Source organism: Coturnix japonica, chromosome 5 (assembly GCF_054131305.1).
Source record: "Coturnix japonica strain WE chromosome 5, WE-NBRP24, whole genome shotgun sequence".
Lineage (NCBI taxonomy): Eukaryota > Metazoa > Chordata > Aves > Galliformes > Phasianidae > Coturnix > Coturnix japonica.
Window position 1 is genome coordinate 25,839,047 of NC_140667.1, and position 23,337 is coordinate 25,862,383.

At 42.1% G+C, this 23,337-nt stretch overlaps 2 protein-coding genes across 6 annotated transcripts in view; one reads left to right on the forward strand and one right to left on the reverse strand.

Annotated features, from left to right (window-relative positions):
• The window catches only part of MIDEAS (mitotic deacetylase associated SANT domain protein), a 52,080-nt gene extending 43,025 nt beyond the window's left edge, over window positions 1-9,055 (forward strand). For 4 of the 5 annotated variants that reach the window (XM_085548899.1, XM_015864588.3, XM_015864592.3 and 1 more), the window contains 4 exons: window positions 1,007-1,156; window positions 1,350-1,523; window positions 1,817-2,016; window positions 3,009-9,055. In XM_085548899.1, the coding sequence (XP_085405025.1) occupies window positions 1,007-1,156; window positions 1,350-1,523; window positions 1,817-2,016; window positions 3,009-3,234 (750 nt within the window). In that variant the 3' untranslated portion in view covers window positions 3,235-9,055. Of the gene's footprint in view, window positions 1-1,006; window positions 1,157-1,349; window positions 1,524-1,816; window positions 2,097-3,008 lie in introns of all 5 variants that reach the window. The other variant, XR_014946602.1, reaches the window with a different exon arrangement.
• A 1,769-nt stretch (window positions 9,056-10,824) lies between these two features.
• DNAL1 (dynein axonemal light chain 1) lies at window positions 10,825-23,162 on the reverse strand. Its single transcript, XM_015864637.3, has 8 exons — window positions 23,127-23,162; window positions 21,305-21,343; window positions 18,927-19,036; window positions 18,413-18,468; window positions 16,346-16,401; window positions 15,348-15,474; window positions 14,802-14,942; window positions 10,825-14,335 (listed from the first exon to the last, which is right to left on the reverse strand). Exons 1-8 carry the CDS (start codon window positions 23,127-23,129, stop codon window positions 14,274-14,276), a joined length of 594 nt encoding a protein of 197 aa, XP_015720123.1. The 5' UTR covers window positions 23,130-23,162; the 3' UTR covers window positions 10,825-14,273.
• Window positions 23,163-23,337: the final 175 nt, after the last annotated feature.

Sequence of the window (23,337 nt, forward strand, 5' to 3'; positions counted from 1 at the left end):
GAGCACAAAATCTCACCAGAGATAGCTACAACAGGAGGGGTTGGGTTGGCTTGTTTGTTTGTTTTTTGCTGTCGTTGTTTACTCAACCCTTGTACTTTCTGCATTTCTTCCATTAGTCCACATAGCGCAGATATCGCTTCCACAGGGTGTATTTATAGATGCTGGTAATGTTCCAGTGCAGCTTAAAGGGCTTGCTTATAAAACTAAACAGAAACAAATCCGATGAAAAGGACCAAAGAAGGATATGTGAATGATGCATCATTTTGTTCTTTTTGCTGTGATGATGATATTTAAAATGATCGTTCCTGTGTGTTTTTCATGAGGTATGACACCTCAGTGAGAGGAAAGCACTTGAAGGACTTAAAACACAGAATCGGGAGCTGTATTTGTTTTCTCTGAATGAAACATCCAAAATGCGTTTAAGTTATAAAAGTCTAGAAATTAAGAATATACTCCCAAGTTTCAAAATAATCTCCGATAAAGAATATGTAGACGGTCATAGGCCTGTACTGATAATTGTCTGTTGCTGTATGTGTGTAAAATGCATGTGGCCAAAACAGGAAAGTACTGCAAACCTTCCTTTCCATTTTTGGAACGGTATTCTGCTCTGGTCTGCTCTGAAGTGCTGCTGTAAAATAAAACTCTCCCATAAAACTGAAAGGCTGCCCTCAAGCCTGACAGCTCAGTTGGAATGTTTCACATGCTAAGAGGTGCAGTAAGCAGACAAAGTGCCAGGTTCTGTCACCTTTACATTGACCAGCTTTTCTTTGGGAAGTTGGTCTTGTAGACTTCAAAATGAATAGCACTGGCAGTAGGGAATGGGCTGTGGGATGGGGCACACAGGAGAAGAGAACATGGTAATTAAGGATTTAACAGCAGTTGTAGTGAGATCGAGACTGCTAGGGAAAGAAGAGCACAAGGTGTATTTATTGCACCCTTACTGATTGTTTAAAAACTTTCTTAAAACTATGCAATACATTGAACTTCTGTGTTTTCCGAACACCAGATAAAAACCAAGACAGTGGCTCAGTGTGTGGAATTCTACTACACGTATAAGAAACAAGTGAAAATTGGTCGGAATGGGACCTTAATTTTTGGGGACATAGATGCCGCTAATGAGAAGACTGTGAGAGATGAAGCTGAAGTTGACATCAAGGTAATTTCCTAAATTTCTCTCGTCTCTCTTGGGCTAAGTTTGATTTTATGTGCTGTCTTGTTTGGTAGTAGAATCAAGAGCAAAAACAATCTGGCCAGTGTGGAGTTCAGACTGACAAGCTTGTGTCCTGTATCGCATAATGACATTTACTTGCAGACACCAAAATTAACAGTTCCCTTATTTTCTGGTGAAGAGTTCCCATAGGTTTGCACGTGTTCTTCCTCTCAGAAGGGACTTTTTCAGTGAAGAACAGGGGCACTTGGAAGAGGAAGAGGAGGAAGAAGAGGAGGCTGAGGAAGGGTTGGATAATAGAAAGAAGAGCACACTCCTTTTCAAAGATGAACAGATGCTACATGATGATTTAACAGTAAGTGCTGCATTGTGCATATTGTGCTTTTTATACTATCTTCACTCTGCAAGTTGTTTAGAAAATACCAGGTCAACAGTTCAAGATGTAGAAGTTTCTGTCTTCTTCCAGAGAAAGGGCTGGGCTGAGGTAGCTTAGAGTGTTGCTGGTAACAAGACAGTGTGCTGTTCTGGAAGAACTGAGATGAGTAAGGCAAGGAAACTCAAATTAATTATTTGTAGTTGATGTACACTTGGGACCACAGTGAGAAGTGGGTTTTGGTTTGTTTGCCTTACGTTTCCCTCTCTCCGAAGGCCAGTGATGCCAATATAAGGAGTCGAGAGGCAACTGTTACAGGCAGAATTGGAAGAAGGCCGAGGGAGACGACCATGAAGCCTCGAAAGCTTATTCCTGCTCCAGTGCAGAGGAGGCGGCGAAAACAGAAGATAAAATCAGATGTTACCAGTAAAATCCAGAACACAGAAAACACGTTTCCATGTAAAAAGTGTGGCAGGTAAGAGCAACTCAGCTTCCAGCAGTAGTCACAGAATTACAGTACAGCAGGCTGGAGAGGCTGGCAATAATTTTAATAAGGTATTACCCCACTTAATCTTGCAGATTAGGGGTTTTTACAGTGTTTGAGTTTTTATTTGTTTGTTTTTAACAACTTATAGCTTTGATGTCTTTCATATCAGAGGTATATTGATATTAAGGTACTTCAGTTTGGCTAATTACCTTCTGACGGTTCTTCAAATGGCATGAGACGCTGCCTGCATTTCAGTGGTGTGTCGTATTTGGATGGCAAGAAAATGAGATCTCCATCTAGTTAAATCACAAAGGCCGTTAACAAATTACTGCTATGCCTGGGACTTGGCTGACCCTGCAAAGCTATATTGTCCCTGTGTCTTCAGAGAGCATGTTGTACTGGAAAGGTTAGAGCTGTTAGAAGGCAGATGGCTGCTTGAAGAGAAGGAACAGGGAAGGGTTCATAATGCTCTCTAAACCTGTCTTGTGACACTTGATGCCAATTCAGTAGTTATTGGTGAGAGATAGAGGGATAGATCATGGTAGTGCAGAATTGGGAAGAAAAAGCTCAAATGTTTCCAGCTATGTGGATAATTGTCTGGAATGGCAACTGACCACTTCCATGTTTATTTTATTTTTGCAGTGTAGGGGGAATGGCTAAAAAGCAGGGTTCTGTTGTGTTAAGCAGCATGTGTGTGTTTCAGATGCCAGTGTTGGCCCTCCAAATTTGAAAAATATATTAAGAATCAAAGCAAGGAACTCAGGAGCGCTCAGGATCTCTTGCTAATACTTCAACCAGTGCACTGGCGCACACTGAGGCAGAAGTGGTGTTTGCTGAAGATGTTTTGTTACAGTGCCAGCATTGGTTCCTGTGCTGAAGCTTGCGAACTTGGGGCTGTAGCTATGGAAAGCTCTTTCAGTAAATTAATGGAGGAGGAAGCTGTAAATGAGACCAATGCTAATGCACCTATATTTCCTCAGGGTGTTCTACAAGGTGAAGAGCCGCAGTGCTCACATGAAGAGCCATGCGGAGCAGGAGAAGAAGGCGGCCGCACTGAAGCAGCAAGAGAGAGAGGCGGCAGCAGCAGCAGCAGAGGCGGCAGCAGCAGCAGCCCACAGCCAGGCCCAGCAGGAAGAGAGCAGTGAGAGTGGCAGCAACAGCAGTGGAAGCAGCAGTGGGAGCTCAGATGAGGATGGAGAAATATAGCAGCAGGCTGGAAATGGAGGGAGTAGCAAGGCTGGACCTAATACCCTCTCAGCGGTTCACGTTCTTTGCTTGCACTTTTCTGACCTGAGCCATCATGTCTCAGTTTCAGTGCTGCAGCCTCCTCGTGCCACATGTTTCACTTCACCTTGCCAGTACTGACCAAGCCAGAGTGGCAGACAAGAAGATTTGTTTCAGCTTGGATTTAAAAAAGAAAACAAATAAGATTTCTATTCTATTTATAATCAAATCTGAGGTACACAATTGAACAATGTCACCTGCAGTGGAAGTAAGTTCTCTGGGGTCAGTAAGACCTTTCTTCTTGTGCTTGTCAGGAATCATGACAACAGGATTCTTGGATACAACGGTTTCCAGACCAGAGTTAGAAAATGGTGCTCTGCTCTGTGGTGACTGTATCCAGTTACTGTGATAACGGTGATTTCTAGATGTTTCTTTTTCTTAGGAAGTTATTCTTCCTGTTACCCTTTCCTGCCTTTCTAAGCATTTATTATGCCTGCCAGCAAGTTTTGTGGAAAGACAGTGTGTGGTTTTGGCCTCTGTTTCACAAAAAAGAAAAGTGGGATGGAAAAGATCTGCTTCCTCATTCTGAGAGGAAGTTTTATTTTTCAGAGAACCCTGAGGTGGTTTTCTTTCATGCTATTAAGAATGCAGCAATGGGTGTAAGGTATCTTGAAGGGATAGAAGTAGTCACAGGCCTTGTGGGTTGTCTCCTGGTGGAAAACAAAGCATTTAGCCTTTGATAAACTTCTTGGAAAGCAGTCTGGGTTTCACAAGTGCAATTTGAAATGAATGCTGTCAGTTTTGACTTTGGTTAAAGGGGAGCAAGTTTGTTTTGTGAAAGTGAATGTGAACCTTGTCTGCGTGTTGGACTGTGTGCACCCCAGAGATGGGAGGAATGAACTCTCATATCTATGAAGCTCCTTAAATCCTCCTGTGAATGAATGGCTCTTACCTCTCAACACATCCATTTATTTCCTGTGGCAGCCCTGATTTATCTTTTGAAACTGTTCTCATTTTGAGCCCTTGTTTTCCAAATACTTCCTATCAAACAGTATGTGACTGTATATGCAGGAGGCTTCTCACCTCCACGCAAGTGGCTGGACAGCCATGCCTGCTGGGCTGTCCTTCTGTCGCCCCCTTGGTTGGCTGAAATGCTGACTTCTCTTCAGAACTGACACGTGCTAATGGCCAAAAAAAGGTCTAGCAACCAAAAGCCTGCTGGTAAATGGAAGTTAAGAGGATGCAAAAGGATTCCGGGTGACATAGATTGCACAGGAATGGTTTGTGCATCTTTATAGCCCTCTTCATCTTTACTTCATAAAGATGCAGAGAATCAGATCACTTCCTTGCTCTCACAGTTGATCAGCCCCAGCTCCCTGTTCTGGCTCCTTCAGCGCAGTGTGTGGAGGCAGCAGTTCCTGGGTGCCAGCAGTGCATCACATCCCATGCATGCTGCTCCTGTGGTGCATGGCCAAGCGGGGATCCTGGGTGGGTTAGTGCACATGAAGTGTGCTGATATTTTTAAATTATTTTTTAATTTGCCTCTTTGGGCTGCTGGATGAATGTCAGGCAATGTATCTACTTGTCAAGTTGCCGATGGAAAATGATCTGACTCAGCATGCCATCTGCTCCTCTTTTCCTGCCACAGGTAGTTTTGTGCAACCACGGTCACGCTGTCCAAGTCTGGGAGGCTGTGTATTGTACCATATTTTCTTTTCATACATATGCCTTTGTATAGACTTAATAGAAACAATTACTACTCTTAAAATCAGTAGCGTTATCAGACAGACTGCACTTTTTTCAGTGTTGGCAATTCTGCCTGTGTGCATTTGATTTCCTACCAATGCTGTGTGTTCATTCCTAATGAAGCCAGGTGACCCTGTCAGCGCTGGGATGACTGCTGCATGTCCCTGGGTTTTGCAGACAAGACTATGGAAGCAGATGGCACAAACCATTACAATCCGTTCAGAAACTGCAAAGAACTGAAAGCTACTCGTCATTAAAGAGAAGCTTGAGCGTATTGGTCTTCCTACTAAGATTTTCAGTGTTATTATCTTTTTCCTCCTGTAAATCAGAGAAAAAGCTCATCTGCTGCTATCCTGGGGCCTTCAGAGAGAACATAAGCTTTAGCACACTGTGCCAGCACAGTCAGTGAAGCAGCTGGAATACATGGCTCACTTCTACTGCTGGGATTAATTCCGGTATAAAGTGATGATGCAGTTAAAATTCTGAAGTATGTTTCTGGGAAGTTGCCAGTGGTTTCCAGATCCTGAGACCTGCAGGGCGGAGCATCAGCTCAAAAACATGCAGGGCTTGTGAATATATGTTAAATGGGTTTAAAACAATGTAGATGCTGCTGTGATGGATGGATTTCCTGGAGTAGCGGTCTCAGCTGTAGTATGGTGTGCAGTCACTTACAAGGCTGGGAAGTCCTGGGAGGACAGAATGAAGAAATGGAGATAGAGGTGGAAATGGCACACAGAGAGAAACAAAATGAAGGTTGTTAAAGCTGGAGAAAAGAGATCTGTCTAAACCTGATAATTCAAATAAGGGTAATGAAACTATTTTCAGAAAGTGCTTTTGTTGTCCTTAGTAAAACAGTGCAAAATCAACTATTTAATCTTTTTTAAAAAGAAAAAGGAAAAAAAAAGCTGTTCATATCAGGACAAACCAATGGCTGCCTCCATGCCTTGTCTCAGACAGGGATCAGGAGCAGTTGTTTAGCAAAAAGTGAGGGGAAGTGTGGAACAGCAGTGTAGTCCCAGCTAGGAAGTGGGGTGCTGAGCTAGAAGAACTCCTTGATGTCCTCCAGGAAAACAGTACACAGACAGATTAATAGCTGTGGGCTGTTCTCTGTATGGGCAGGAAATCCATACGTGTCTCTGTTTTACCTTAACAGTGTAACACCTCCATTTCACTCAGTATTTTCAATTTCTTCAAGTATGCCAGAGTAACAACAAGCCCACACTCAGCTGCAGCCCTCAGCAGTTTTCAAGTTGGCTGTAGTTTTAGATACTGCATAGCAAATTACAATGGGAGGTGACTAACAGGTGAAATCAGCTACAAAGATTTAAAGCAAATCGTGTTACTGCTTTAGGTACCAGTTTTATCTTGCTAGACATGGTAATGCTTTAAGGTAAGCATTATTAGTGTGTTCCAAAAAGGCTCTTTCACTGATTCTGTCTGCTTTAGGAAGTCAATGAGTTGTTTTGCCTCACAAAGTGTAAGCAATTGAGGTGCTAAGAAGAAATAAGGAATTGTCTTTAATTGCACTAAAACTATGTATTTATTACGCAACAAATCCAGTACTGATCACTTCTCTCCCACCCTAATGCAATAGCAGAGAACAGCAAGACATTACAGAGAGACCCTTTGCTAGAAGAAATCTAAACTGGGCTTTTTCTGAGGATAGGATGGCTGCTACAAACATGAGCTAGCGTGGCTGACCAAAAGCAGTTATGTATTCCAAGTAAGTGGTGACAAATGTGTTTCCATATTGCTAGTAGCCAGCAGAAAACCTTTTCTGTCATGGTAATGAGTGAAAATGTTCCTCTAGGTGTCTTAGTTAAAAACAAGTAGCGCTAAACCTGCTGCTCACCTGCTTACAGAAGCAGTATGGAGTGTACCTGGCATCTGAATTGGATCATGCCAACTAGCAAAGCTTGGCGGAGTTGTTTCCAAAACTAAACAAACAAACACAGAATATAACTGTCAGAAAAAAAAGCAAACCAAAACACCCATCTGCTGTAGACAAAGCATTTGAACTGAATTTGTCTGATCTGGAATGAATTACATTATTCTGTGTAGGGGAAAAATTGAGTGGCTCTTCACTGCAGCGCGGTGTTTTTAAGGCTGTGTTACTCCAATTATGATTAAAAAACTAATCAGTCTGTTCTGATGTTCTGACAGTGTGTCCATTTGAAAGCCCCGTGCAGATTACTTTCTGTTTGAAAGCAGTTTCGCAGGTCTCCATTCTCGCTACTCTTGCTGTTAGTCTAGAAGGTGCTGTGCGCTCCCAGGCAGAGCTGGAACAAGGAGGGTGTTTCTTTGTGTTAGCTGTTCATTGTCTGGGAACAAACAGAAGATACAGGCTGCAGGTCTGTAGCTGCATGCTGGTATTTGTCCCTTAGAGTGCAGGGTGGTTGTACACATAGTAGTGGCTGTATTTCCGAACCATGGCCCAGCTGGATCTCGATGCCAGCTCTGGGTGTTGCAGAGACGCTGTGAGAAGTGGGCTAGTGGTCATGTTTGCCCTGGTTGTGTGTTTTTTGCCTTTCTGCCCGTGTCATCTGCTCTTTACTGATAGATTAATTCAGCCTTTCAGATTTGTGCTCTGCATGGGGATAGCACCTCCATTTTATAAGATGATGTGTATATAATTGCTAGATAAAATGCATGCACTCGTGATGCATATCTGATATAGCTACAGGTGTTTTGCTATCCGGCTGCAAGAGCAACTCTGCATCGTAATGTATTGGATGCTTTCCCATTTAAAATCGGAGCAGCTTGACTGAACAGGCTGCAGTATCCTGGAGAACTCACTTCTGTACGCTGGAGGCCCCAGAACAGCTGCGCTGGCAGCTGGACCAGGCAGGATGGCAGCTGCTTTGAAGGCAGGGAAAAGGGAGACGTTCTGAAACTGAAAGGTAACTCATCTTTTAGTTCCATCCTAGTCTTGGAATTCATGGAATCTGGATTAGCTATTACAAACCTTCTCATTTCACAAACCTGACACTTCATGGTGATTCTCATATTCGCAGCAAGCTTATCATAAAGGCATCACCCAAAAAAAAGAAGTGTTTCCTAAACCAGGAGGAGCAAGCTCCTCTCTTGGCTATTATGTACCACTTAATTTTCTCTCAAGGAGTGGTCTTGGAAAGTTCCTGTATATTTGTATCCTGTCCTAAAAGAAATGTGAGTGGGGAGGACTAGAGCTGTATTTGTCTCATCTGCTTTCATACAAAGGCACTTTTAGTCCAGTGATTACCTCTGCCAGAAACCTCATTTCTCATTTCCCATGCGAGCATTCTCTGTTCTATCTTCTAATGTATGTCTGGAAGTTTATAAAGCTTTAAAGAGACAAAGAAGCGGTGTCTACAAACTGTGTTTGATTTTCACAGGGGTGAGTTTCTGTGTATATTCTTCACTTGGGTTCAGCTGCTTTTCTTGCCCTTGTTCTCTGTGAGGCCAAGTGTTGTCGGGGCAGCCCCTGAGCTTCATGCGAGGAGCTCTCTATCTGAGAGCAAGAAATTCCACCGACAGCTGAGCCCAAGAAACACTTCTCGAGAATCGAAAGCGACGTATATTTTTATAGAAATGTGTATTTTAAAGATCTGTTTCCTGCAGCTTCTCCATGTGTATTTTTCCCCCCGTAGCTCAGATTTGATAAGAACTTTTTTTGTTGAGTTCATTCTTTTTACGTTGTTTTTAAATTTGTAGTCAAAGCTTTGGTGTACTGTACAGGAGCAGTCGGCCTTTGTAATTACTGTACAAATGCTTTATAATAAAGTATATTACTTTTATTTTAGCAAGTGAGCAGACACTTCCTTTTGTGTGTTTGCTGCCTATGGCACCTTTTAAAAGACTGTTACATGTTAGAAATGTACATATATAAATATATTTACCTGTTGCTGTACAGTTGTGATAGACTGGACTGAATTTATTTTTTGTGTGCTTTTTTTTATAAAATATTAATACACTAAAGGCAATCTTGCTGATGTGATTGTAATGTACTATGTAACTTATTTACTTAATATCCTCTATATATCTAAGAAACCCTTTTATTAAATGCGGTTTAAAAATAGTCTCGGAGGTGAGGTTTTTTGTTGCTATGAGGCAGTGGCTGCCGGCTCGGGTTGGTGGTTTGTTCATATACAGGAGGCAGCTCTGAATCCTGCTATGAGTCGCGTTAAGCAATTCTGCTCTCTGATCCTATTTCCCTCTGTTTTCCACAGCAGTTACTGGGGCTGTTTCTCAGTACTCTCCCTGAAGATATCAGCCTGCGATGTATTGTGGGTCTTACATACAAGAAAGAATCTAGAAAGTATCTGGTAGATACAGCTCTGTTTGCTTTACCAACACTGAAGCGTGTGCAGCCCGAGGCAAGAAGTAAATGAAGACAGCTGAATTCTGCTTCTGATGCTACGGAAACAGCTGCAGAGCTGAGGCAGCATGAAGTCGGTTGGTGCTTGAAGAGTGTGCATCAAATCTGAACTTCTGAGCAGCTCTAGGTGGGATAGAGGGCAGTACGTCCAGGTGAAACACATCTGGAACTGCTGGGAAAAGACACAGTGCTTCTTGCTGTTCAGGAACTGAATTGGCTGCATGTAGAAACAGCGGTGGGTTATAACACAAAGCCAGTTGTAATTGATATTTTATCATATTTCTCATTTGTAATGTTTAAATAGACATGTTAGTGAATACTGTCTTAAAGGCACGTGTCTGTTACCTGGGTCTATTTCTATTTTTTTTATATACATTTGGTAACATAGCACTTACAGAGTGTGTAGAAACGTGCATCTCCTGTGAGCTCTCAGTTAGGAGCTAAGAAGGGCCCACCTCAGGGTAATTTCTTCTTGGCTGTTTGTTTATGCTGACAAACTTGTATTTCCAGGATGTTGGCAAGGATGACAGAAGGATGGAGTCGAGCAGTGCAGGAGCCCCTGCTTCAATTGACTCCTGCAGATATGGATGTTGATCAGCAATAGCATGTGAGAAAGTAAGTGGTATTTACTTAGATGGCAAAGAAAATAATGCACTTGCCTCACTATCACAACCTATGGGCAAAAGTGTTCCAGGCTGACTGCACTAAAGCTGTGCAAACAAAATCTGCATGATGGAAAATTAACAATAATAAGCTTAGGACAGTTTGGTTTTCATCTTTTTTCAGGGGGTGGATCCAAGGTTATTTCAACTACTGGGAGACCTTATAAGGCACTTCTGTGATTTCTGAGCTCAGACTCATTTTGAGGGAGCAACATTATGAGGAATCTTGCAGTAACTCCCTGAATATTTATTTTTCAATGGCCCTACAGCTGTTGGTTCAGGATGATGTTCTTATTTCTCCTGAGGGTGACTACTGCAGGGTAGGAAGCTTTCTCATTTACATCTGAGTTTTGAAACTACTTTTAGCTGACGCTGCTTACTAAAGGCTGAAGTTCCTATTACAGAAGTTCATTAAGCAGCAGCCTTCTCCTGAGCTGGCTGAGTGGAGCTGATTGTGTAATGCTATTCCCAGAGCTTAAATTCAAAGCAAACTAGGGGGTTTATACGGAAATAAGACTTACCCTTATTTAATACATTTGTGGTCTTTTTACCCCAAATAAAAATAGCAGACTTTTCTCTTAGGACCTAACAACAAATCTGACAACCAATGTCTGTATGAAAAGACTGAAAAAATCTTTATGTAGCAGATGACAACAATCACAATTAGATCAACATTTGTAAAGCCTACGTTATTTTCTATTCTAAAATATAGGGGCAATAAGGGACAGCGTTTCCGTGCTATAAATACATTGCCCCCTGAGCACCTAGGAAAAGTTAATGAGAACAAAAATTGATTTCCGAATACTATTCCATTACACAATAGCCAAAGACTTTTTTTTTTAATATAAAATAGCATTGTTATTTTTAAACAAGTTTCACAGAGGTTCACTTACAAACATCGGCCTAAATAATTTAAACACAGCAACTTTAACAATTTGGTCATGCTACAAAATTACATTACGGTATACAAAAGGTAATCAAAAGTAGATGTTAAAAGTGCTCTCTTGCTTGAAGATGTTCCTAGATGGGTCTATTTCTGTTGTAATCTGAATCAGCTGCTGGTTCTCAGGTCTCCTCTCACGTTTTTCCAGCCATTTGAAATGTAACCACTGCATACATCAGCTCTTTGAAGAGAGGTCAGTGTGCTAACAAGCAAGTAAAATACCTATTTTCTATCTCTAATTTAATTGTAGGATATTTCTCTATGTAATTAAGTGGATGCTAATCCTCCGTCATTTCTGTGGGAAAAGCAGAATTCCACATGGCTTGCAAGTTTTACATGGGTGCTCTTCTCATCCATGAATAATAATGTGCTTAGGACGTTATTAGACGTGGTGAGATGTGGAAGCGTAAAAAATAATACAGAAAGAATTCTTTCAGCATCTCACTCTGCTGCTCAGCCACTACTGTGGGCACAGTCTGATCTCTGATAGTGTATCAGTGACTCAGTGCAGCTCCATCAGCATGCAAATCAGCTGCTTTAATTCTGTCTGTCTCCTCCACCACATCTAGTGCATAATTTTAAAGTGCAAATTTTAGAAATTTATTAAAACTTCATTTATTTGGGGCTAGCAAAGTTCATGGGATTTTGATTTGTTTGGGGCAGTAACCCACAATTCATCATATACAACAACGTTGAGCTAAAAATTAGAAAGGGGTTAACTTACATGCAAAGGTTCTGCAGTATGGAGGGTGAATGGCAAAGGAAAAACTTCTAAGTGTACTTCACTGCTGCTACAATTATGCTGAGACTGGATGCCCTGTTCCCTTCAGTAATGATTGTTTTTATTCTCATATTTATAACACAGGTGCAAAAAAGAGAATTTATGCTTGTTAATTGCTGTGAAAGGAGCTGATGCCAATAGGCATGTGCTATACACAGCTCTACCGGTGAGCAACTGCATTAGTTACTGCTGGACTGATTAATGGTAATTAATCCATGGAGCCTCAACTTGTCACTTACAAGAGCCAGGAACTGCTCTTTCGTGCTCCTCAAGCCTTGACAATGGAACTATCTCCACCTACAACGCTAAGATGCTGTTCTGTTCTCAGACTGTCCCCAAATAGAGTCTCTGCTGTATCTAATGCTGCCTTTGTAAATGTATGGACTTAGACCATATTTAGATCTTACAAAATTAACCAGTAGGATTATGTAACACTGGACAACATTCTCATCTCCATCTCATTTCTTTTGAGGAGCTAATTAAACTATATGTACCGTAACTGTACACACTGGTACAGGGATTTGAACGCACTGCCTCTTGGCCAGATTCCATGCCAAGAGCACTGCATGTTCTATCCTGAAAACAGCTCCACACACAGATGAAATTGGCTTTTCTATTTGCTGATAATATTTGGAAGTTCTCGTGGCAAGCACACTTTAATTACTGTAGGCATGGGCCCAAGCCTACTCCCTGTTGCCCTAATACAAAAGCTGGGGTTAGTAAAAACCATGTGTGTCATAAAGCTGGGTACTCTTTTAAATCACATCTGCTTTTCCAAAGCTGACTGGTTGCAAGTGAACTGAATTGGTTTTAAGAGGCCAACGTGAAATGGTTGAACATAGTCTGTAAAATACACCCAGCTTTTGCCATTGTTCTTCTGACCTGATTTTAAGAAATGGATCTAAGTCAAACTCTAGACTTATTTGTAACTGCCAGTTTAAGTTGGAATGCTTAGGAATTACTCTAAAAATCAAAGAATAACAAGAAAGAATATATTGACACCAGGCTCTGATTGCCTTGTAATCTTCACACCTGTCACTTAGATACTGACGAGCAATAGAGTTAACTTATACTAAAATTATACCTGGAGTTTGAGATCAATTCCACTGTAGCCTGGGCCATTTCCACCCTTTTTAACCCTGACCATGGTGCTCCAGGATATCAACCCCTGCCACTCTTTCACAAACAAATTAAAAGCGGTGTTCTGCCTTCATCCCTTATGTGTCTGTTCTAAAACCTGCTGGTACACTTTTCTAGTTTAAACGAAGATAATGCATCGAATTAGAAGAAAAGCTTAAAAACAATAAAAATAAGCTGCCAGAAAATCTACTTAGATGACTTCTAAAGGAAGTAGAGAGGGAGGAACATCATTTGCATCCAGTGGTGCAACTATGCCTGTTTTTAGCATTACATAATGCTTTTTGCTAAAAATAGTTACCTGCCATCTAAGGAGGTTTACTGAAAATGGTTAACGTGCAACAGAGCATGTTTAGTACCTCTTCCATGCTTATTTTCCAATGCCCGTTTCCCACCTTGTCCCACCTTCCTCAGTAATCACATACACATTTCACTCACTGCTTACGTCTGTGCTTTAGAAAAACATTAGTATCCCAAACCCAGAACTTTACATCTCAAGCCCAGGTCTCTTGTTCACTGCTTGTTTCTGAGTGAGTATCAGCCTACTTAGTTACAGGAAAATTCCAGAGCTGAGAAGGATTACGTCCATCGGTGAGCCAAAATAAGATTAGGAGCAGGAACCAGCTGTAGGCTGATAGTCTACAAATTCCAATCAAAGTAATTCGTAAAAAAAAAGAAAAAAAAGAAAAAAAAAAAAAAAGCAGATATTTTAGTCTCACTGAAACCATGCAAAAAACTCCCATTGCCTCTTTAAAATAAATAACATCATATAAGTTATACGTGGCCTTCTAAGCAATGAAGTTAAGAGGCCCAATTCAAAACTCACAGTCCATAACAAGAGATCACAAGCCCGTTACCTTTCTTGTGCGTATGTCCACAACTTCTGGGCCTATTTGGCATAAAATACTTAAGGGCATAAAAAGGCAAATTCACATACTTAAAATATTAAGGGATTCCCATAACATAATTAAACACAACAAAGTCCATAACATAGTTCTAAAATGTAACGTTCCTTTAGCCATGGTGGTTCAACTGAATGTTAGCCAGCTGCATCTAACAAGCTAAAATTGCTCCGTTGTAACACAAGAGCAAACAATAAGCACCACTAATCAGGAATAAGAAATAGCTGGGTATTAGTTCAGGTAAAGATCTCTCACAAACCAAACAGTAGATGAACTCAACTCCACTGGTCTCTGCAGAAGGTGGCAGAAGCTTGAGAAAACCGGTGTGCCTGAAGTTTGGTAAATAACTCTTTGGGTAAGAGACTGTGGAGATAAGCTGGTCTTTTAAAAATTGCCCAAAGCTTTTCTTCAAAACAAACATTTATATAAAAGTTCTGTGTGCTGAGCAATCTGGAGATACTTCCATTAGTAAACACCCAACACAAAAGTCTCATCAGTTTTCTCCTCCTTCTCCTCCTTCTTCTTCTTCTTGTTGTTGTTTAACTACAAGGGTACCTGCAAGGGAAAAAAAAAAAAGAAAATCTACTCATTTTTGAAGAGATTATGCAGAGAAAGGTACAGATAATGCTCATCTGCTTGAAAACTGATCTGGACTATCAAAACTAGGAAAGAGTCAGGCTGTCAGAAAGAGAAAATAATTCTATTTCCTGCCACTGGCTCCACCCAGGACCACCCTATAATCAGAACATGTCTGAGAGCATTGTCCAGATGCTTTGCATTTCTTTGATCTCTGGCAGGCTCAGTGTTGTGGCCACTTCTCTGGGGAATAAAGTGATGTGCTAAAACTATTTGGTTGGGTAACCTGTGGGCTGCACACCACATGGACAACTTTTCAGAAGATCCTGCAGCTGGTGCAGGATTGCACAGATGAGCTTTTGAGGTTACAATTTATTTCCCATATTATTTTCTTCTTTCTGCTAAGCTTGTCACTTAGATCAACTGCCTCACAGCCCGAACTCACCATCCAGCTTTTTCAGCGTGGGCACCCGTTTGGCTGCTTCTTCAATCCAATTCTGCTCAGCGGCAATTTTCTCTTGCAGTGGATTGCCTACAAACACCAGGTCCTCCAATAAAGGCAGCTCTGCCAGTCTCGCAAACTCTGCTGCAACCATAAACATGAAAATACCAACTAGATTGTTGAGCAAGGAAAGTACATTCGCACCAAACATTTCCTTTCAAACTCTGCACACGTAAGTAGCTTGGGATACAAACAGATGGCGATCATTTGTGCTTGAGCTGGTAGCACGTTAAAGAACAGGTACACATCTTCAAAGAAGTCCAAGCAAGGAGATACAAAAAGGTGATTCAATTGAATAACTGGGCTTAGAATTTAAATTCAATCTCCTATTTTTAATGTCTTGCATGAAATATTTCAGGATTCTGTGTACTTCTGCAGGCTTATCAGTAAAACTTAAGCCCCAGGACACAGAGAACTATTTTTTGACTTGCTAACTCATGCATTCACCATAATCCTTAGGAAGCTGCAGGATAGACAGGAATGGCTTACCCCAGTCTTTCACCAAATTGTTGGACATATAAAGAACCTTCAGCTTCTTCATTACACGGATACCCCTCAGTTTCTCAATGAAGTTGTAGGAGATCCACAGCTCTTCTAACGTATCTCCAACTGCTTCCTGGAAAACAACAGAGCTACTCAGGTAAGTGAAAATAAGTCCTTATTCTTCAGACTCTCTTCTTCACCCCTGCAGGTCACCTTACGCAAGAAAATACTAAGATATATTGGTCTTCGTTTCCTTTTAGGCAGGTTTCTAATTAAGCATTACAAATACTCCCGGGAATCAGAGCAAAGGATATGAAATATATTTAGGAGGTCAAAAACCACAGAATTAGAATACGAGAGGGAACAGCATTGGGGACGGCATAGGGAAACAGAAGACAAAAGTGGCTGTTGGTGCACAAAGTGGCTGCTATTCAACAATTCTTTCACGGGGGTTTTTATGCAGTATGAGGGAATGGTCTGTCTCAGGAACATGTTTGGATCCGGAGGATGGAAGTTGCTTTTGTAACTCCCTCAAAAAGGAGTGTTTCTATAAACCAGTTATTATAAATTGATTTCATTTTACGCTTCAGAGAAAATGGCATCTCTGAGGGTGGCAATAGTTTTAAGCAGGAATATTCTGCAGGAGAAACATGTGATATCTGTCAAGGAAGAAAATAATCTAAATTCATTTTTAATGAAGTTGATTGAAAAAATATTCTGCTTTAACACAGATAAAATAAAACTGATCCCATTTCTTCCCCCATAATTTTTCCTTTGCCTGGTACATTCAGTTCTGCCACCATTTCCCCCCCAAAAGCAAACAAACAAAAACTACCTGAGAATTCGGAAGCAATAAGAAAGAGAGTAAACATACCACTGTGACAGAATAAAATGGAAGTCTGGGAAATAAGGTAAAATTCAGCCAAAACCTATAGGGAAATTATCCCACATCTTGGATAGCGCTCCATTTTATTAGTAGGGTGTTAAGATTAAGATGCACGTACCAATCCATTCAAGTTCTTAATGTTATTTCTTCCCAAAGACAGAATCCTCAGCTTTTCTGAAATAGGTAACAGAAAGTTGCCATAAGTGATTTCTTACGTGTAAGAAGATGCTGTAATTCAGGTAAAACTCCCAAAATACCTATGTTCCAAAAACTCTGCCTTAAGAAAGGATGATGCAGTAGAAATAAAAACTGATAATGATTGGGAACTGATGCAGAGGGCAGCCCAGAAATGTGCTCACAAGTACAAAGCTGTTCATTTGTAGGTTACCTCACTGAGATTCAGGCCACATAAACACTGAAAACAGCCTAGAATTTCATCTTGCACCTGAGCTCTAACTGCTAGCTTGCAAGCTTTGATTTCACACAGTTCTTACCCCTTGCTTCTCCAGGTTAAACAAATAAACTGTTCTAATCTAATTTTAAGGCTGTAGCCCTGACTTCTAAAATAGAGATAGCACAGAAGGCTGCCATACAGAAGTCTGATGAGAAATATTTCAGCTTACTGTAGCAGCCATACAAATATGCTTTTTGAAGTGAGCTACTCTTGCTGGAATTTAGTGTAATATTAGAGTAACTCAGAGCTATGACAAAATAGCAGTCTTTCCAGAAAACTCCTTTTCAGTATCCACATGAGTTTTGTTGCAGGTATAAACAAGCAAATAACTAATAACTACAGTAACTTATAGTGAGGCTAATAAAATCTAGTAGCAACAAACTGCATAGATAGCAACGTAGTGGCTGGAGACTGCTATGGGTAAAGATTCGAGGCTGATCTAAAACAGGTAGTTGTGTGTCCTATCTATAGGAACACGGGGACAAAACCACAACCGGTAGATGTTCTAAAACAGAAAGACTAGTTAGGATTAAACATTTCAGGCACAAATGGAATTCTTTTTCTCTTTAAATGCAGCAGCTTAACACCTGACCACGGCTCAGAATATGAAAACTCATCCTCAGTTAAGTCTAAAGTCAGCTACAGCTAATGTTCTCCAGACTATCCCTACAGTTCCCCATCCACAGCACGGAGAATAGCCGGCTGCCCTCATTCTCTTTGTACTGCATGTTCAGGAATTACAAGTCTGCACTAGCTTTAGAAATTCCCAAGGGATGAGAGGATAGTTACAAACACAAAAATGAAAGGCTGCAGGAAACATCACACCTTCAAGCCATTTCTAATTGCCGTTACCGTTCTTTAGTTCTCCTGTTCGGAGATATTATATATTTTGGAAGCAATAAGAGTTCCTCAAGAAATATTTACGCACAATTAAACAGAAATCTAATACCTGTTGCTATCATTTACATTCTCCTCACATGCACGGATGCTGAGGTGTGGTCCTACACAGAATTATCTACTCAGCATGATTACAGTATCACATATGCAACACTAATATTTTCTAACTGAAAATAGTGCTGGACGTTTAAGAGGATTTCTCAGTATCCTCTTTGCAATGAACAATGGCAAATACTTGATTGTTTCTCATTGCTGTGAGCATTGATTTCTCTCATGGAAGACAATAGAAACTGTAAGTTCCTCTCATTCTGTACCTTAAAGAGACATACCGTGAAGTTCTATTTTGTCTCACCTCCAGATTCCATCCAGGCCCACAACACTCTGACCTCAGTAACAGACTACGCCCCAATTATTAAGTTGCTGAACTGCAGACTCTCCATCATCAATGTGGAAATCAGTTGTTAAATCATTCTAGAATCAATTACTGTTGAGTATCATAACAGTAATTACACATAACTCAATTACACATTGAGTGTAATCTCCACTCAAACCCACTGGAGATTACAAAGCTACTTCTGGATGGATTTTTTTTGTACTAATCTTGCACAGCAAAACAACTGCCAAGACTGCACAGAGACACGTGCTTTAGTTCGCCTTTACTGCTAAACATGCATTCTCCAGGAAGACTGATAATTTTAAAGTCAATTACAATCTTCTAAGAGTAAGAAGTTAAAAAGGATTAGAAAAGGTAAAAAGCTAGACATGCATTATGAACTGTAGTATATTTCCTATCCACACAACGAGAAAACATACAATCACTGGTTTGTCACTTACTTAGGTTGCTCAAGTTGGCAATTCTTTCAATGCAGTTTGTAGACAACGAAAGCTTCCTTTAAAAGCAAGAACAGTCAACTCTCAGAACAAAAGGGATCACTATATCAGAAGAGTTCTACATCTAAACGCCACTGCACTACAAATACTTGTCTATTCTCTCAAAACATCGTGATTTCTGTGACTTTGTTTAGCTTCCAGGAAAGTACCACGTGTTACTGACACCACGTACGGGATGGCCTTTTAAGCACAGCCTTAACAAATGCACAGAAACTTATTTCTGAAACGGTTCTAATTTCTTTTGGGAAGTCCAGCTCTCTCTTTTTTTTCTCGGTCCCATTGCCTACAAAGACAACACTTCATTTTCCTCAGCTAAACAGCAGCTGAACTGACTTGGTGCCCAGGGCTACTTAGATAACCTGCATGCCACTCCACGCTGCCGCTTGGGCACATTAACCAAATTAGTACAAAAAAAAAGAGAATGCTTGGTTTCCAATTTGTCTTTAGCGTAACTTACTCGCAGTTAACAAGAGTGGAGAGAGATTCATCCATCTTCTCTACAGGAGGAATCTGGCCATACAGTTTCACTTCTTTTGCCTCTGAAGCCTTCTGGCCACTTTTTTCTTCCTAAGGAAAAGAGAAGGTAAAGAATACGCTCGCTGCACAAAATCACTAAGAACTGCTGTACTGTAACATTCCCATACAAGTAATTAATATAGAGATAATTCCAATATACTACTGAAAGAAAATACTGGAAAGAGAAAGCATTTTGAATACTGTGCTTCAAGAGCCTTTTTTTTCTTTTTCTTTTTTGATTTGGGATACACTTAAGTTAACTCAGGTGTCTTCTCCAAAAAAGAAATGGAGGATAACTGGAGGTCTGAAACTCTGAATCGAAGTGAAGATTGACATGTGGGAGCCTCAGTTAGGGCCAGAAGATTATGTAGCAGAAGCACATTCTGAAAATCTCACACAGAAATCTCCTTTCCTCTTCAGCCAGAAAAGTCAGAACTCACCCAACGCGCAGCACAGACTCAGAAGGCAGAGGAGTACATTGTGGGGGGGAATCTCAACAGCACTTTCCTCAAATCTTGCCTCAGCTTTAACCATTTTGTATAGCTCCCATGTATTCCTCCTCCTGAAATGGGAGCTGTGACTGCTAGTCCCCTGAGGTGGAGCTAGTGCCCAGCCTCAAGTCTGGAACTCAGCTCTACCTCCTCCAGAACGCACGTGAAAAGAGAAACTGATTACATTCTTCATAAAAAAATGGAAATATAACTGAACCACTGGAGGACAGGGAGGAGAGAGCTCTGAGCCTGGACTGGTAACATTCCACCTCTGAAACAAAGGCCAGTTAGAAATCAGAGAAGTTGTAAAGAAAGCGATAAATCCTTATTGTTCACAGAATTCACTAAACAACAAAAAAAATCACTTTTAGTTAGTCATTAGGAAGGAGTGGAAGATTTCACACTTCAGAGAGTATGTTAGAAAACAGATTTTCTATTTACAACCTAAGTTGATGATTTCCTAGATGAAATACTTTATAAAGTTCAGAGATTTGGAAGACTTGTCATAACAGCAGCATTTGGGTGTGTTTATTAAAGAAATGCACCCTATGAAATGGTTTAAAATTCTGAGGCGATGGTAATTATCCACTCAACACTTGCAGCAAGTATCTTTTTCAGCAGTAACGCCAGTTGTGACAGCTGCTTCCCTGACTGCACAAAGGGAACGTTCTGTCGATTCACTCAGCGTTCAGTGCAAGGACTGGAGGTCTGTTAACAAAGGAGCAATCTGTTCTGTGTTTCCAAAACAAGGACTCTTGTTTTCTCCTCCGTTTTTATGCAGCTATTGAAAAGTGAGAGAGCTGAGGTCGGTTTTATGTCTTTACTTGAGAAGAAAATGAATTGCGTCCCAGAAACATGTAAGGATGGCCCAGCACAAGATCGGACATCATTTTGTCTTGCATGCCCAAAATACTTCAGGCAACTTGATAGAGCACTATTATGTTGCCACGCACATTCACTTATATTCCAGTTTCTGTCCAAATTCAGTATGATAGTATTTTTAGTCATAATCAGCCATTTAGGAAACAAGTGTGGTCCACGTTTTGCTAGAACATGGTGAACTGCTCAAACTGAGTCACCACACAGACTTGAAATTTCAATTTCCTTTCCTAACAAGAAGGATAACCCTGTATCTACCTGCATTTTGACTCAGCTTAGAATCTGATTGATAGCCACCTTAAGCCAACAGACAAAATTACATTATCTCTTCAAACAGGACAGAGAGGGAGCTCCTAACGTGGCCTGTGGTGGGGAGTGAGCAGCTAAAAGAAGATTCCTGCAGCCTGTGACCCACCTCTGGAACAAAGCTCAGATGAAACACCACCATAAGCATAGAGAAACCACAGGTACAACAGCACTTTGCTTAAGATCAGGCTGCCTGATTGCCAAGTTAAACGTTGCTTTGATTTAATTTACTTCATTCTGACTGTAGAGCACAGGCAAACCCTTGTGCCAAAGGGAAGGAATACATCTGGAATGCAACACAACAGCAGACCCAATGTTACAAGTCATGTGGACACAGATTAGCAGCAGTGCAGGGAAAATTTACCTCCTCTCAAACAACGGGAACAGAACAGCACACTCAGCACTTTGTAATTAACAGAAATGGCAACTCGCTGACATGGATCTGTGACTTCTGAGAGACGTGTGACAAAGGAGCAAATGTAAAATAAATCTTTAACAGAAAACATGAAGTTCAGGGTTTGGAGGGCAGAAGGAGTGAGAGAGGAAAAGGAAAAACACTTCTTAAAAAAACCCTATATTAAATATAGTAAAAATGCCCAGCACTGAGCACTGCGAAGCAGCTAGGTACTCTTTTCTTACTTACCCATCTGGCTAGAGCTTCTTTGATAGTTGTTGCTTTCGCCTAAAACAAACAAACAAATTAAAATGAATGCTCACTGCAAATGTTCAGCTGGCTTCTTCACTTCTCCCCTTTTTCTTTTCCTGTCCTGCTTTTCTCCTCCAGCACTTTCCTGCAGGATCTTCCTCTGGCTGTCACTAAGAAGCCAGGACTCCTGGAGTGGCTCTTCATTTTATTTTCTGGGGAACTCGGAAGCATTTTCAGAAGGAATAAGCTGGATTTATGAGAGCACATCATTCTCCTGACTTTTTTCTCTTGTCTTCTCTTGGAGCACAATCTGGGCACCGTCAGCTCTGACAGTGAAATTCAGCTGAACTCAAGGCTATTAGAAATTACTGCACTGAAAAATGTGGCCTGACACTTATGAAAACACACTATTACTGTGCACTAGTAATTTCCTGCCTGTCTGTGAGTAGACAGAATGATAAAGCCTGTTAGAATCCACCAGGGAAATGAAGGTGCCTCCTACCAAAGAATCAAGAGCAATCTGAAATGCGTGTATTTCTTTTTTTCTAACAATGTTGTCATCAAATCACGTAACATGAACACATACATTATCAGTTAAGAACAATCTGAGGTGCCACAGGCACAGAATGTCCAGCAACTGCTTAGACCTGCCCAGAACAAGGACTTTGAGCTTCATCGTGTCTGTCCCACACAGCAGCCAGCTCCAGGCCCAGCTGCAGACAGGGGGGAAACTTCTGCCACAGCCCCCTTGGTGCCCAGCTGCAGGCCAACCCCAGCGATCACCTCCTGCTCAGAACACAACCCCAGCTCCAGCTCCGGCAGCCTCCTTGAGACTCCAGTGAGCAGCCATAGCAGCGTGACAGCCAAACCAACAGGTTTCCAGTTGTTTCTTTTGTCAGATGGGAAGTTTCCAGCACTTTTCCACAATTCTGCTAGCCGACTACTTGGGGGCATGAGCTCAATCCCTCACAGAGCCTCCTCCTGTCCCAAATCCAAGCTTAAAACCAGACTAGATTTGAAGCTGAGAACCAGGTGTGCATGGAAACAATCAGCACAGGGCTTATCAAGAGAACTCGTGCCAATAGCTTTGTTTTGTTCTTTGAAGTGCACTTGACATTTCCCTGGATAAGGAGCCTCCTGCGGCAGGAAGCACTATGGCTTATAGGGCAGCCTCCTTGAGAAGGCTGCTTTGGGGTCCCCAGGCAGATACTAAACAACCTCCTGAAGGGATGGAGATGAAAGAAAGTCACAGACACACTTCAAAAGCCCCCAAAGGCAGAAGCGGCCAACCTGAGACATGGCCATCAGAGCTGCAGGAACAAGGAATACAACATCTTAGCAGACAGCAAATGTACTTAAGCTCTAATCATCGAGCTATTTTTAATCCCAAAATAGGGCTTTGGGGCACGGGGCGTCATGACACCGAGCATCTACAAACTTCGCTCCCGCCAAGACACCACTGAGGCGCCGCCTTCGTTGGCATCCATGTATCGGTACACAAGGAGCGGCTCGGAGCCTCCCGGCAGCAGACAGAGGCCGGGCCGCGCGGTACCGCAGACAGCCGAGCGGCGGGAGCGCCTCACACGGCGGCACCGCGGCAGCCGCGGGCGGATCCATCTGCTGCCGCCGGCACGAGCCGCCCGGAGCCCCGCTCAAACGGGCACGGGGAGGCCTCGCCCCAGGCAAGCAGCACACGGGGACGGCGCTGCAGGACCCCCCGCCGCCCTGCCTCGCTCGCTGTCGGCCCGGAGCAGCCCCCCCGAGCCGCGGGCCGCCCTCCCCGAGCGTCCGCCCCCCGCCCTGCGCTGCCGGGACCCACCATCGCCGTCGCTACCGTTGACGCTCCGGTTGCTATGGCACGGCCGCCTCCCGCGCATGCGCGGCCCGCAGACACGTCGGTGCCGCTCCCGGCTGAGCCGCCCCTGCCCCCCGCGGGGCTGGGAACGCGCGCAGCACGGACCGGAAGTGGCGTAGGGGGCGCTGCGAGGCCGCCATTCCCGCTCGGCTCCTCACAGCGCCCCGCTCCGAGC

Bases quoted from the DNA above. Each gene is read 5' to 3' on its own strand.
- DNAL1 (XM_015864637.3), bottom strand. The intron at 16,402-18,412 runs GTAAGTGACAAA...TACCTATTTCAG, and splicing joins TGCCAACTTGAGCAACCTAA to AAAAGCTGAGGATTCTGTCT. The intron at 15,475-16,345 runs GTACGTGCATCT...GTTGTTTTCCAG, and splicing joins TTAAGAACTTGAATGGATTG to GAAGCAGTTGGAGATACGTT.